General features: G+C 36.5%; 2 protein-coding genes across 8 annotated transcripts in view; one reads left to right on the plus strand and one right to left on the minus strand.

The window, feature by feature from the left end:
- Positions 1-2204, plus strand: part of DPP4 (dipeptidyl peptidase 4) — a 41038-nt gene extending 38834 nt beyond the window's left edge. Inside the window, exons 25-26 of the mRNA XM_055718251.1 lie at positions 65-138; positions 962-2204. Of these exons, the coding sequence (XP_055574226.1) occupies positions 65-138; positions 962-1060 (173 nt within the window). The 3' untranslated portion in view covers positions 1061-2204. The remainder of the gene's footprint in view (positions 1-64; positions 139-961) is intronic.
- Positions 2205-4208: 2004 nt separating this feature from the next.
- SLC4A10 (solute carrier family 4 member 10) overlaps positions 4209-13813 on the minus strand; it is a 162294-nt gene continuing 152689 nt past the window's right edge. For 5 of the 7 annotated variants that reach the window (XM_055718247.1, XM_055718249.1, XM_027810803.2 and 2 more), the window contains 3 exons: positions 12876-12943; positions 11138-11254; positions 4209-6524 (listed from right to left, as the gene is read on the minus strand). In XM_055718247.1, coding sequence (XP_055574222.1) covers positions 6458-6524; positions 11138-11254; positions 12876-12943 — 252 coding nt within the window. In that variant the 3' untranslated portion in view covers positions 4209-6457. Of the gene's footprint in view, positions 6525-7451; positions 7478-7638; positions 7729-11137; positions 11255-12875; positions 12944-13813 lie in introns of all 7 variants that reach the window. The other 2 variants (XR_008733516.1, XM_055718250.1) reach the window with 2 other exon arrangements.

Consider the following 13813-nt stretch of genomic DNA (forward strand, 5'->3'; position numbering starts at 1 on the left):
TCCCCCAGAGTAGTACAGAAGCAATTTTTTGTTTACCTTTTTCCTCTTTTCTTCCACTTTTCAGATAATGTTCACTTCCAGCAAGCAGCGCAGATTTCCAAAGCTCTTGTTGATGCTGAAGTGGATTTTCAAGCAATGGTATGGTTCGGTTTTGTTTATCATCATACATAATGGATTTGTATTATGAGAATAATAGCAAAAGCTCCCTGTTGTTAGGTGTAAATCAATTGCCATCTTAAATGAAAGTTCACATACTTGTATTTCATGTGCAGTAACTGAAATCTTAATGTAAAGCACCCATGTATCTTGTGTACAAGAAAAAATGTAAAGCAACTCCTCTTATTTCATTCTGTTCAGCTAATCTTTCATTGTGTTAATTTTTTTGTGTTCTCAGACAACCAACTAATCCCAATTTCTGCATATACCCAAAGTCCAATGAATTGTATCTTACAGATAGGATATAAGGAAAGGTTAACTTCAGCTAAGTCCAAGATAACCTGTCCATCATGTTTGGTGTTTCTCTATTAACTTGTAAGACAAGTAGTTCTTTGCTCTTTCTTATGCTGTGCATGGCCACTCAAGCATATCATGAACAAGCAGTAGTGCTGAAAAGGATGAAGCATAGAAGGAGGCCAAGTGCACCAGTGCGTGGTTGTCCTTCAGCCAAACTTGCGGGGCTTACAGGGTGCACAGGTCAGGCACCACTCTGAACTGAGGAGCTGCACCTGCCCTCCGTGTGGAGAAGCCATGTACTCATTTTGTACTTTTAGCATGAATAGATGGTGTATCCCACACAAAGCAGGGACACAAGTATCATAGCAGCTTCCTACCACCATTATGTCTTTGCCTCCATACTGGGGTAACTGTAAATGCCTGCACATGTTTCTATGTCTATCATGTTTGGTTTCTACCATTCAGATGTAGCTGGAACTAACATTCTCTGTATTTTTCCTTCCCACAGTGGTATACTGACAAAGACCATGCCATCACCGGTCAAGCACATAAGCATATTTATACCCATATGAGCCATTTCATCAAGCAGTGTTTCTCACTGCCCTAGCACCAGCGTTTTGAGGGTTAGCGATGGTACTTCTCCACAAAACTCTCTAGCTAATGGACACTGAGCCTGTGTAAACTTCTATGAATCAAGATCAGATAAGGGTCAGCTCTTGGGATACCTGTGTACACAATGAAATGCTAATCTTTATAATGACTTCTGTTGCCAAGCAACTATTGCATTTTTATTGATTGTGTTTAATCAGGTCTTAACATCACCAGAACGTAAGTATATTGCAGAATTCTAGATAGCGCGGTACTTGCTTGAATCAGGACCTTTTGATATTTCAGTCTAAAAGAGAAACAGTCCAGTTTCTAATTAGGATAATAAATGATGAAATTGTCAGAAAAGCCAGTGTAGAGATCAGTTGAGGAATAAAAATAATAGTGTTTCTAATAGAAAATAAAACTAACCCTGTGATCATTTCTGTGAAAATACTGATACAATTCATAAACAGATTTTGCAGAAATTACCTAATGCTTGATCAATTATTTTAGAAACAATATCAGGAATATTGCAATGATAATATTTTCTGTGCAGAATGAAATGCTTTGTTTACTGCGGTTTCTTGAGTTATTTTTTGCTGCAATCTCCTAGATTACAATTGTGTAAGTTTTGCAAGGAGCACATGTAACCAGCTTTCACCAAAGATTTTGAATGAGACCTATTCAAACCAACAGCACTGAATGTCTTTTTTTCCTATTGTACTTCTGTGATTGGGGCTTACTTTATAATCAAAAAGGCGCCTACTGTAGGAATCTGCACTGGTAAAATCTTATCTGGAAGCTGTAGCAGCCCACCATTGTTTCTCCATGGGACAAAAATTATATTTTTTTCCAGAAGCTAACTATTTGCTGCTGAAGAGGGTATATTCCTTGCACTCTTGACATAACTACATTACAATGCAAACTAGCCATTACTTAAAGCAAGGGCTGGACTGTAACTTTCATGTGAACATGCTATTTAGAAAACCTGCTTTTCCTTGTAGCCAACCAGTAAACTTCTGCTTTATCTTGAGCACTCCAGGTAGGCTTCTCCATCTGAAGATAAGATTAGTTTTCTTAATTTCACATAGATAGAAAAAATGCAACTCACTTGTACTACAAACTGTGCTGCTTTAAAATAATAAAGGCATTAAGTTATGAAAGGAGGTGTAGTCCTTATCATTGAAAATGTTGCTCAAAGAATGGTCTCCTAGAATTTTACAAAAATCCATTAATTTTAAGAGAGACTTACAGTGAAATTTCTGGTTTTAATGGTATGTGTAATGGAGTGTGACATGATTATCTAATACTTAGCTTCGTGATATTACATGCCAGCACGTGATTATGTATGTATTGTGGGTTATTAGTGACAATTAGGTATGAATGTAAATGTACTCATACAGACAGATAAAGCATGGGGGAGAATGTCAGGACTCTGCAGCTTGTCCTTAAAGGAGAAAAAGAAGGGGGCCTGAAGTGGAAGGTAAGATTTTGGCTTCATAGACTAACCAAAAGCTCCTTGACTCACACAATAAGTTTTTTTGGGAAAAAAATTGAAGACAGGTATTGCAAATGTAATATTGGGGTCAATGTATGAGTGGTTCTGATGTAGGCTGGCACCACTGTTAAAAGTTTTGTAGGATACAGGCTGTCAGTTGTCTCCAAGAGCTTATAGTATCCATGTCTCTGATTCTTTTGACTCAAGGGAAAGAAACATAAATCAGCATAAAGGTAAGTCATAGCTATGCAGATAGGTTATAGAAGAAAATTATCATTGTAAATTTCTGGATGGCTTGTGTATGCAAAGGGCAAATAGTGGCAGTTGGGTTTTTTTTAAATGTTATCACTCACACTGTCATAGAGACAAAAGTATTACTGTAATCCAAAAACTACATTAACCAGGCTCTTGTATTTATTTAAGAACTGCAGGAATTCCCTTCGTGTAATCAGAGAAGCATTAACAAAACCCAACAACTTTTTATTTAAAACTAAAAATTATAGGGATTGGGCAAGTCTTTCATTAAGTAAAGCTGCAGTTCTTTGTGTCTGATCTACCTTACTGATGTTAGCATTTCACTGGGGAACTTTTCTGTATTCTTAATACCTAGTCCTGTTTTCACTGTCTTATCTGCAAGGCATAACAAAGTATAATGTTAATTATATTAGACTTCTTTGTCTGGAAGGCAGCTTCTAAGATAATGCTGTTAATAGAGCATGATGCAACTTTTGTGACAAAGCAAGTTTTATTACTACAGAAATGTCCTCTACTAAACATCAATTTAGTCTAATTTTCTCTCTGTTAGATCTCCTTCGGTTCCAAAAATAATGCAGACAATAGGACGATAGATAGAGCTGCCTCCAGGAACTGATAACTTACTTGAAATGCATGAGCACAGGTAAATCCTCTACCAAGAGCTGTGCACAGGCTGGGCTGTGGCCAGGTGTGTGAGGTTCAACAAGGAGAAGTACCGGGTCCTGCACTTGGGTCACAACAACCCCACGCAATGCTATGGGCTTGGGGAAGAGCGGCTGAAGAGCTGCCTGGTGGAAAGGGACCTGGGGGTGCTGGTTGACAGCTGGCTGAACATGAGCCAGCAGTGTGCCCAGGTGGCCAAGGCAGCCAACAGCATCCTGGGTTGGGTTTTGGCAGTAGTATTAGGCTTTAAGGCCTGCAAGTTTTTCAGTAGCAGAAATTTAGGGTCCTGAGAAGAGCAGTAGGCCAAGCCGCTATTTGGCTATTAAGACACTTTAAGTATTGTAGCACTGCAGAATTTTAAATTGTATGACCTTCCCTATTGATCTGTAAAAAAACCCCAGCTACTGCTGCTTGGCCCACATCACCTCTCCCAGGAGCAAGAGGAACCTACTCATGACCAATAAATCAGAATTTAATTCCCAATCTCTTCCTGGAACAGGTCAGTTACGCACCATCTCTGACAGCCCACTTACTGTTAGTCAGACCAAGTACACCACCATCAGCTACGTACAGCAAGCCAGCACTGACAGCATTGCATGTTTCATTGAGATTCCACTTGGAAATGGAGCAGGACTGGGCTCTGCAACTCATTAATCTGTGAAGCACATTCAAGTTTCAGGTAGACATTTAAAATACTGTACCACATTGCATACTTTTTCTGGGTTTTGCGGTGTAAAAATAAAATTGAAAATTAGTTAGGATAAATATTTATTTTCACATAACATTTCTCAATTGTGAAAAACACAATAGTCTATTCACATGTACACATAAACTTTTGTAATAAATTACATCCAAGAAATTGAGTAATTTTGACCTGGAATATGAAATTAGAAGTAAATATAGCACTACATTTGCTTTATATTGTGTGTGATTTCAGAATGTTAAGATTAACATTGGAATAGCATTTAAATTCACACAAGAACAGAGTGACCGTTTTAAAATAAAACCACTCTGAAATACTGAACAGAAATACAGAATGCCATTGAATACACTGATTTCTTAATATTCTAAGAGTTGGTCAAGTGAAACTAATACATTTTGATTGTATATGTTATCTGTAACAAAGTCGGCAACATATTAAAACGCCACCAGGCTGCTTTCGGGACAAACAGAAGTACTGAACTTCTATACTAACCTTAAAACAATTGGAATCTTACATTTCATCATCAAGTACACAAAACAAAGCATTTAACTTTAATGCATCAGCATTTTTTTTCCTAAATTTACAAATACAAACATTGAATTAAATGTAAATCCTTCTTTGTAACCATTAGGTTTGGGTTTTTTCTCTCCATAAAAATGGCCTTTTAATGGGCTTCAATAATGCCAAGTCCAATTTAGAACAGTGACCCTATTAGTTTGCAGCAAAATGCAATTATCATGTATGGCTAAAGTAGTAAAACATACACACACTCACACGCACACAGACACTTAGAAGGATACTTTAAATGTACTGGATGTGAAAAGTTGTTTATGTAAGGTCTATGGAAAGATTATCACGTTTTGGGAAGCTGGGGAATGTAAGAGCCCTGTAGATGAGTTGTTATAAATATTAAAAGACTGTAATTTGTATTTGTAGGATTCAAAGTAATAGTGTAATAATAAGAGTTAGCTTTCATTTAATAATTTAAAAAATTATCTTTAAAAAGAAATAAAAATTAGTGAATTCCAAATAACAATAAAACTTTTGTTTGACATTTCTATTAATTTAATGTTATTCTTGCAGTCTTTGTTTTACACAAAAGAACCTGCTGAAGGATCAGGCAGTAACAATATCCATTATGAAAAATGTCTTTGTAATGGCTCTAAAGCCACATTTTACTTAGCAATGTTGTTTTCATCTTTTAATCACTATGCACTTGATGGAATAGTGAAGAGCTGTAGCAAAATCAACAGCAGGATACCCATTTAAGTATGATACACAGTCTCCGAAATGAAGAAGTTTACAGTTGTTAGTAGAGAGAGGACAATACAAATATGCCCTTTATGTGGCTGTATTTTAGGCAATAAAGAGGAAAATCATTGGGCAGATAATATAACTGTATGTGGGGTATATTTAGTATCTACAAACTTTTTCCTATTATAAAATAATGGATGGATTAATGACATAATGCAATTTAGCCTACCACAGCAACATTCATACAATACAAGATACTGTAATCACAGATTGCATCTTAAGAAATACTGTACCCATGTTTCACATCAAGGGGTGTAATTTTGTTTTTCAGCTAAGGTGAGAGAATGTTTTAATATATATTTTTGTATTTTTATATATATATATATATATACATATATGACTATGTTCCAGTTACATACAAATTTGAATATTAAATACACTGTATTAAATCAAGGAAAATCTCACAAATACAGAATCTGACCCTGCAATCCTCACGGCAAGAGTAATCCATGACTTCAAAGGGACAGCTTCAGAAGGAAAGGATTATCCTTGTTAGTTTGTTCACAGGGTCAGATCAGTTGTTACTTTAAAAACTTCTTTAATGTTTGCTTGTCAGTTTGGGTCTCCTGAAGTCATTTACTCAGGTGATTTAAAAAAAATAATAATAATTGGAACAAGTGTTTTCAAGTTCATCATGAATGAAGATTGTTAAGTATTTTCACACAGAAAAAGTAGCAAAATACAGTACAAACCTATTAACAGGAAAATTGAATTTGAAAGAAAATTTGTTTGTTAAATTTATGATACGAATACTGATAAATGGCCAATATCAGCAAAGAACATGAAGATTTTTTGCATTGGCTACTGCAGACTTTCACACAGATACTAGACAATGTAGACATTGATGAAATGAGACTAATATTGCACTACATTACCTGTGCTAGTTTGAGATGAAAGACAAAAGTTACAAGCTCAAATCATTTATATTTAGTGGTTGTGGCACTCCTTTCATTCATTTGTAAAAAAATTAATTGAAGTACACATCATAGACAAGTCTCCCGGTCAACACCTTTCCCTGAGTCAGCTTTCTTCTCTTTTCTGATTTCAGCACTAGGAAAAGAAGCAAAAATAGTTACAGTAGCACAATCATATATATTAATGATCTACCTGCAAACCAACACTGCACTGATATTTTAACAATTTTTCATGCTGCATAGCACAAACTGGAAAGCAAGTGAAAGTTTCTGTGCTGAATGGTGCAGAAGACATCAGACAGCATTTTAGTGACGAAGGACAAAGAAAACATAAGATGTACAGACACACAAGTCAGCCAGCATGCAAGCAAAGATACCCACTTTTTCATCTTTTTGGCAAATACAACTGTTAATTGATTAAATAATGGTAACGATAGAGTTCTCAGACAATACCAGCATTTTCTTAAATGGCACAAACAAGTGGTCGCAGCACGTATTTCTTGTCTTTAAAATGTAGTCTGTTGCTTGATGTACATTTAGAAGGAATGTTTCCGAACTAGAGCTGTGCAAGCCAATTTCCAACTGTAATATTTGGCTTTCAGTCTTGACTGGAGAGAGCAGGAGAAGGCTGCAGGGGCGGGGAGTGACAGTATTCCCCACTTCCAGCTTAATACATACTTCCTCGTGGACACATTTTAAGGAAGTAACTTTTTTTAAAAAAAAAAAAAGCTTGAAAGATCATACAAAAGCCATTATCACTAAGAACTCTGCTTCAGAGTTCTAATTTGGATTCACTTTTTTCCAGTTAAAACATGGTTGATTTGCCTACAGAAAGTAATATATGTGCAAAGCAGATGATTATTAATTTTTTTTGTGAAAAGGGTCCTAATTTATAACAGTATAAATAAATAAAAAGTCATGTTCTTGCAATGAGTTTGTATCACAATACAAAAATGCAAAGAGGCTTCCACAACACAGGCAAATCAAGCCTTCAACAAAGAGTGGCAGGGTATTTAAAAAAAGATGGTTCTGAGAACAAACCTGTATCAAGCACATAACCTACCAGGTTTCATGGGAATAATTCCTTAACTAGAATGAATGAGAAATAGGCTGAGTTACACAAGGCTTAAAGAAAGCAAGATCAATTCTCAAATTCTTAAGGTGATTCATGCACAATTTTACAATCATCTGACATTTTTCTTCACATAAAAATTGCTTTAAGGATACAATTCAGTGCAGCCAAAGCTTACTTCTATGCCTATGGCAGCTTCCAGAGGTGTTAATGGAAATAGCTAAAGAATACCAACTTCTGCTGCTTCAACTGCCGAATCTGTCACCTTCTGTAGAACAGTGATAGAATTGGGTATGTTACATTTTCTGCACACAAAGGGTATGCAAACAAATTCTGGGGGCAGGGGGAAGGGTGGGGGGAAGTGAACTTAAAGTGCAGCAGCACAGCAGACAGAGAGTTACCTGTGCTTAGTAAAAGCAAACACTGAGGATGTGTCGTGCGCTTTACAGTCTATAGTATTTCCATGTTTTAGGTGCCTCTGTGATAACCAGGAAAGTCTTGCTTCTATTCAGGATTCAAATCTCTGAGTACCTCCTGCAGATGTAGGCTTTAATGCCTTGAGCAATTTGGCCGGGGGAAGGACAAGTCCAGTCTTTTAGCGGTACAACATATTAACCGGTGGATCTGTATGGGACTTGGGAGCTCTCTTCCTCCCTGCCAAGGGAGTAGTCTTAACGAGCCTGAGAAGGAAGGTTTGGGATGCAGGACTTGCATATTTTCAGGTAAAGTAAGGAACTCACACCATCTACAAAGTAGTAGATGCCTCTTTCTCCAGTACTTTAAAAGACCAGCTCTGACTACATTCTATACATGGTCAGATCTTGAAATTGCTATCTGAAGGGCTTAACACATTGTAAGCAAAGACAGGAATATTTAATCACATGTACCAAAGAGAGCTATGTTTCAGACAGGTGCCTTGGTGTTAAATTCTCCCAAGAGAGGCTCAGAAGCAGACCTTGAGGACCCTAGGAATTTTAATAATGAAAAATAAAGGTTGGAAAACTGTAAAGTTCAGGGGCCTCTATGGTTAGGCAACAGTTGACTAAGTAAATCCCATTTATAGTAAGTCCCCTCTTTAGATGCTTGAATGCTGTTATGAGTCTGGGATGGAACAACTGTCATGCACTGTGCTGCTTCACAGAGCCAGGGGCAGGGCAGAGCTTATGACAGATATTATCTATGCATCAGGCTGAGAAGTCATTTGTATAAACTTTCCTGCCAAAACTCTCTTTGGAGATGATCTTAGTTTATTATTGGCCAGTATTTGATTGCCAAGTCATTTCAGGATTTAATTAGTAAAACGAACTTCCAGATTTTATACATTCCAAAAATCACCCTATGCTGTTAATTGATCATTGCCTTACATAAAAGGCACTACATGAAATAATAGTACAGTATCATAATTTAATTGTCCCATTTAATAATATTTTGGGATATTAGTATAAGAAAGTAGACCTGACAACAGGAAAAGGAGTACTAAACACTTCTCTAGTTGAACTTCTAAAGGCATCAGTAAAATTAATTTCAAAACGAAGTGATTTCCCTCCCACCCACCCACCCCTATGGTAAGGTACCCTTCACTGAAGGGAGCTGACTAATGTAATACTGGTGACCTTGATCATTTGCAAAAATTATCCTTACAACTGCTACCATTCCAAGCTTTCTTTTTTCTCAGTACTTACCTAGGATTGAATTGTATCTTCATGTAATGATACATATCTTTAGGAATGTAATGTTTAACTATGTCTTTAATGTGATTTAAGATTAATGTTGTCTATGGTTTTGCTTCTCAGAAAGCAAGCCTTCCAGGTTTAAAGTTCTTTGAATCTACTTCTGTCTGAGAAACTGAGACAAGCTAAAGCACATGAAAAAGCACAATTTCAGATTCTTTAAGGAGTTGTTCCTTTACAACAGGACACTCCTACCTGAATTGGTAAAACCCGTGATCCCTTAGTGCCTTTTTGCCAGAGTTTTTGTTTTCATGAGCAAAGATACAAGAACAGATTGAAAATGACCTTCTCAGAAAATGCGTTTCTATTTTACTGCAGGGGAAAGGCAGAATCATCTTTTACCAATGCTGTCTGAGCCACAGTCTATGCGGATGCTCTTTGCTCAATGGATCTTTGAAAATTTCAGGTTAAAACAGTAAACATTAGCATAATCTGTCATACGATTAAAGAAAGCAACATCCATCAGAAAAATGGAACTACTGCACACCCCGTATGCAGTGGCTGTGAATGTACCATATCTGCTGCTTCTCTTTCTCCAGGCTTTCACAGGCTGGACAGCAGTAGGCACATAAGGTAAGAAAACCCGACTGTACATCCTTCTGCCATGCACCACACTGATTTCACTATGACAGTGACACTTTTCAGCCCATGTGTAGGTTGGAAGGCAAATAAGAACTACACTGCTATTTTGACTGTCAGTGAAATAGCATTAAAGTGATCACATTAGTGGGCTGCTCCATGGGTGTCTGAAATTAAGATTCTCTGGTCATGAGCTGTTCATCTTGTTTATGCTGTTTAGGGAAAGAAACAGCACTGAAAGGCAGCATGCCATTTTGAGGGGATAAAATAAAAAAATGTATTTCACTACATTTTTTCTCTAACTGCATCTTTTCACCATAAAACAACAACTAGCTGTTTCAAACATGGAGCTCGTTATAAAACTAGATTTAGAAATGGGCAGAATATAATTTTAGGTTTTGAAAATGTCAAAGAATTAATGAAAAAGAATTCTAGGAATAAATTCAGTTTAACATTTATATATACTACATCTACAATTTCTATTTTTAATACACAATAAATTCCAAATTTTAATACTAAGGATTTTATTCCTACCTGCAATTTTTTTTCATTGTTTCCCAAAAGACTACGCAGAGTCAAGTCATTTGGGTTCCTAGGTGGCACCACTTTGAATTGGAAGATACAATCAAGGGAAAAATTGAGGGACAGGGTCTTACCTTTGGGGAATCAGGTTCTAGAGTGATTGGGGAAGAGGAGCTTATGACAGAATGTGATATGAAACAATTAAGTTGAAAATAGTTAAATTTAAAATTTATGGAAACAGGAAAATTCCTCTTGCAATCACACTGTGCTTGTATTTAACATTTTCTTATTCCCATAACAACTCTTTAGCACACATAAAACTTTGTTGCTTCATTTTACATTTGTCTGGACTAAAATTTAGAAGTATTTAACTGTTTTGAGTACAAGTGAAGTAGACAGAAAAATGAAAAGAAGTGATGCAATCTGAAAATTATATTCACTCCAAATATTAGTAGATTGCATTCAGAGTACTGGGTTCTTCATATAGGTATTTCCAGAGTAGTGATGACTACTTCTTTTTCAAGAGGAAAGAACAAAAGCAAGCAGAACAAACACAACAGCTGTTGTGCAATATCCAGGGGTAGGGTGGTGGTTCATTACACAAGCATCAGGCATGCTGAACTTTACTTTCCATGGTAGCACAGCTAACTAGCATGCAAATATTTGCAGTGGGGTTTTTTTTTCTGAATTTGTGTTTTGAGCTCCAAATACTGTGACTGGACATAAATAAAAGGAAATTTCAAGAAATAAAACTGCAAGATGTTAGAAATCTTTGTAATCCTTAGCAAAATATTCCAATACTGGTTTGACAACACCAATATATAAAGTATATAAAAGAATTCAAACCTTTTAGAAGGAAAGCTTGACTCCTTATCTTTTGCATTGTCTGAGGATATCAACAATGTCTTCCACACAGCAGTTTTTGCCATTTCATCAGAAATGTTTATCACAGATGGGTCATCTCTAGGCAAGAATAAAAGTAAATGCGCAGTAAAACAATGAGCGATCAGTCTTTGTCACTTATTAACTCTACAAAAGTCCATGAAAATGGATATGATGACAATAAGTAAGTGCAATGTTAAGAAATGTTAGTCTCTTAAAATGTCTTAGCACTTTAGTATTTTCCTCCTCCAACAGCAATTAATCAGAGTAACATCAATAAAATATATTGTGTCACTTCCAACTAACAGACAGAGAAAAATGAGGAACTGTGAACTTAAGTATCGCCCAAGATCTCACAACATGCCAGTGACATCATTGGACTAAACAAGAGTCCTAAGAGCTCTAACAGTTCTCAGGGTGCTTAATGCTCTGAAACTCCACCTGCTTTTAAAACAATTTTAAAAGCAATCAAAAGCCTTGACAAAGTCAAAGATTTAAGAGTTCTAATAAAAACACCCCAATTAAACAAGCTAATCGGTAGCTTTAAGCAGCATTTTGTAGCCATTATGCCCTTTGCTTTGCCTGGACTGCTCCAAATATGTATTCATACACTTAAGAAAAATAAAGTCTTAAAAGTTTTAAGGGCCTGCCTATACATTATTCCTGACCTCATGGTTTACATATGGCTTGACATTCAGCAAGCCCTCAGTAAACTTGTTTTCAGAGTGTTTTGGGGCACCGCTTTATCAACCAATGTCTTGACTCTTCTTTTTAGCTGTAGGACTGTGACTCTTACAGTACAGGAGGTCAGATATTATCCACACAACTCTACTTAAGTAAACACGCTATAGATAATAGAGATCATACCTCAAGATAAATTAAGCTAAGTATTGCTAATATAAAATAGAACAAAAAAGGTATGGACAGAAGATGAAAAGAACAGACCATTAGAAGTGTGATGAATCAAAATAAGAAATAGGCTGGGATTTTTCAGAGACAGTTACTTGCCTTAGGAGACATAAGGGTAACCATGTTAAAAATATAAGGATGCCACTCTAAGATAGTGTTCCTATGAACTCAAATTAATACTATCACCAGGTATGTCAAATCTTGATTAAGAACTTCCTTTCTGAAAACTGTAAATGAAAGTAAGTCCTTATGGGCCGGCCACATGCATTATTACTATCTATAAACATAGGTTTACATGGGGTTTTTAAGTCGTGCCAGCCCTGCATTATGCCTCACCTACCCTGGACAGCTTCTGATCCACTTACTATGTCACACAGATAGGATCTTAATCAGAATGTTTTAAAATGTAATACTGTAAGAATCTAGTTTTCCTGGGGTGTGTTCAAAACCTTTCTTGGGTCCCTGCTAGCATTGGGGTGAAGGATTTGACCTGCTCTACGTCTTCCTTTTGCACTGTGCATGTCAGAAGCAAAGGTTCATTATGAACAGCCTGATCCTGCAGGCTTGCCCAAGGGAAAACTTCAGCTTGTCCCTTGGGTGTCCTTTTCCTATCGGCTGTGAGATCACATCAAAAAACTAGAAAAGGGCTGAGCTTGTTAAATGCTGCAGTATATGGTTCAGTTCATCTATCTGTACCCTACTACCAAACATCCTCCAAGCATTAAGAATAAATATTGTGGCATGTGTATTTGTTTAATTGCAACTCACCTAAAAGAGGAAAGGTATATTTTACCTGTAATGTCCTTCTAGTGGTAACTGAACAGTCCCTTCCTCTTCCATTGCTAACATACTTTGTTCTTCCTAGAAGGAAAGCATTTAGACATGAGACAGGATATGGTGTTGTGAAAAGTGAAATTTATGTGCTTTGGTCCTCTTTCCATTTTCTTTAAGTATTTATTTGAATTTCTGAAGATACTTTTCAACTCTTTTAATTTAACATTTAAAACCTTCTATTTTAAAAGAAGTATCTTCACTTAATGGTATTTTTCAGTGTCAAATAAAGGAGACACCTGTAACAATAAAGACGTAAAATTAGTAACACTGAGTGAGCAGCTGTATGGTGAATTTAAAATATCATGCATAACAGGATATATATATTGCAATGTTAATACCCAAAAACTAAAGAAGTAAAATTTAAGTTTGCACATATACTTTTAATACTGATAAAGTTTTATTGCAGTGAAAGGTAGGGAAACAAGACACCAAAATTAGTTTTAGCTTGAACAGGGAAACACCTTTTGAGAGTAGCAGGAAGTGAACTAAGAGATATATCTATCAAAAATCTTCTTGTGAAATAGTTACAAATTTTGAAATTCTATCTTAAGGGGAGGGGAGAATGAAACAACACCCCTCGAGCACCATGTCCTGCTTGAACAAAGAAAAACAAGTCTCTGTCTTTCAGACATCATTGCAAGGCTCCGCAGGAGGATTCTCAAGGTTCACACCCCTGTTAGGTAAGGAAAGCCACAGCCAGGAGGTTAACATGCCTTCACATGAATGTAACCATCAAATCCTGCCCTAAACTGATGCACTGTGCGTATGTGAGCGTAACGGGCACACCAAGACCTCCACATCTTTCCTCCCTTTATTAGATGGCTTTGTAACAGTTTACCCTGGTGCCTGTTTGAAAGTGTGAGCTGGCTCTCCCAAAAAGAGGGCTTACCATTTTCT

Source organism: Falco cherrug, chromosome 8, assembly GCF_023634085.1.
Source record: "Falco cherrug isolate bFalChe1 chromosome 8, bFalChe1.pri, whole genome shotgun sequence".
In the NCBI taxonomy this organism is placed as follows: Eukaryota; Metazoa; Chordata; class Aves; order Falconiformes; family Falconidae; genus Falco; species Falco cherrug.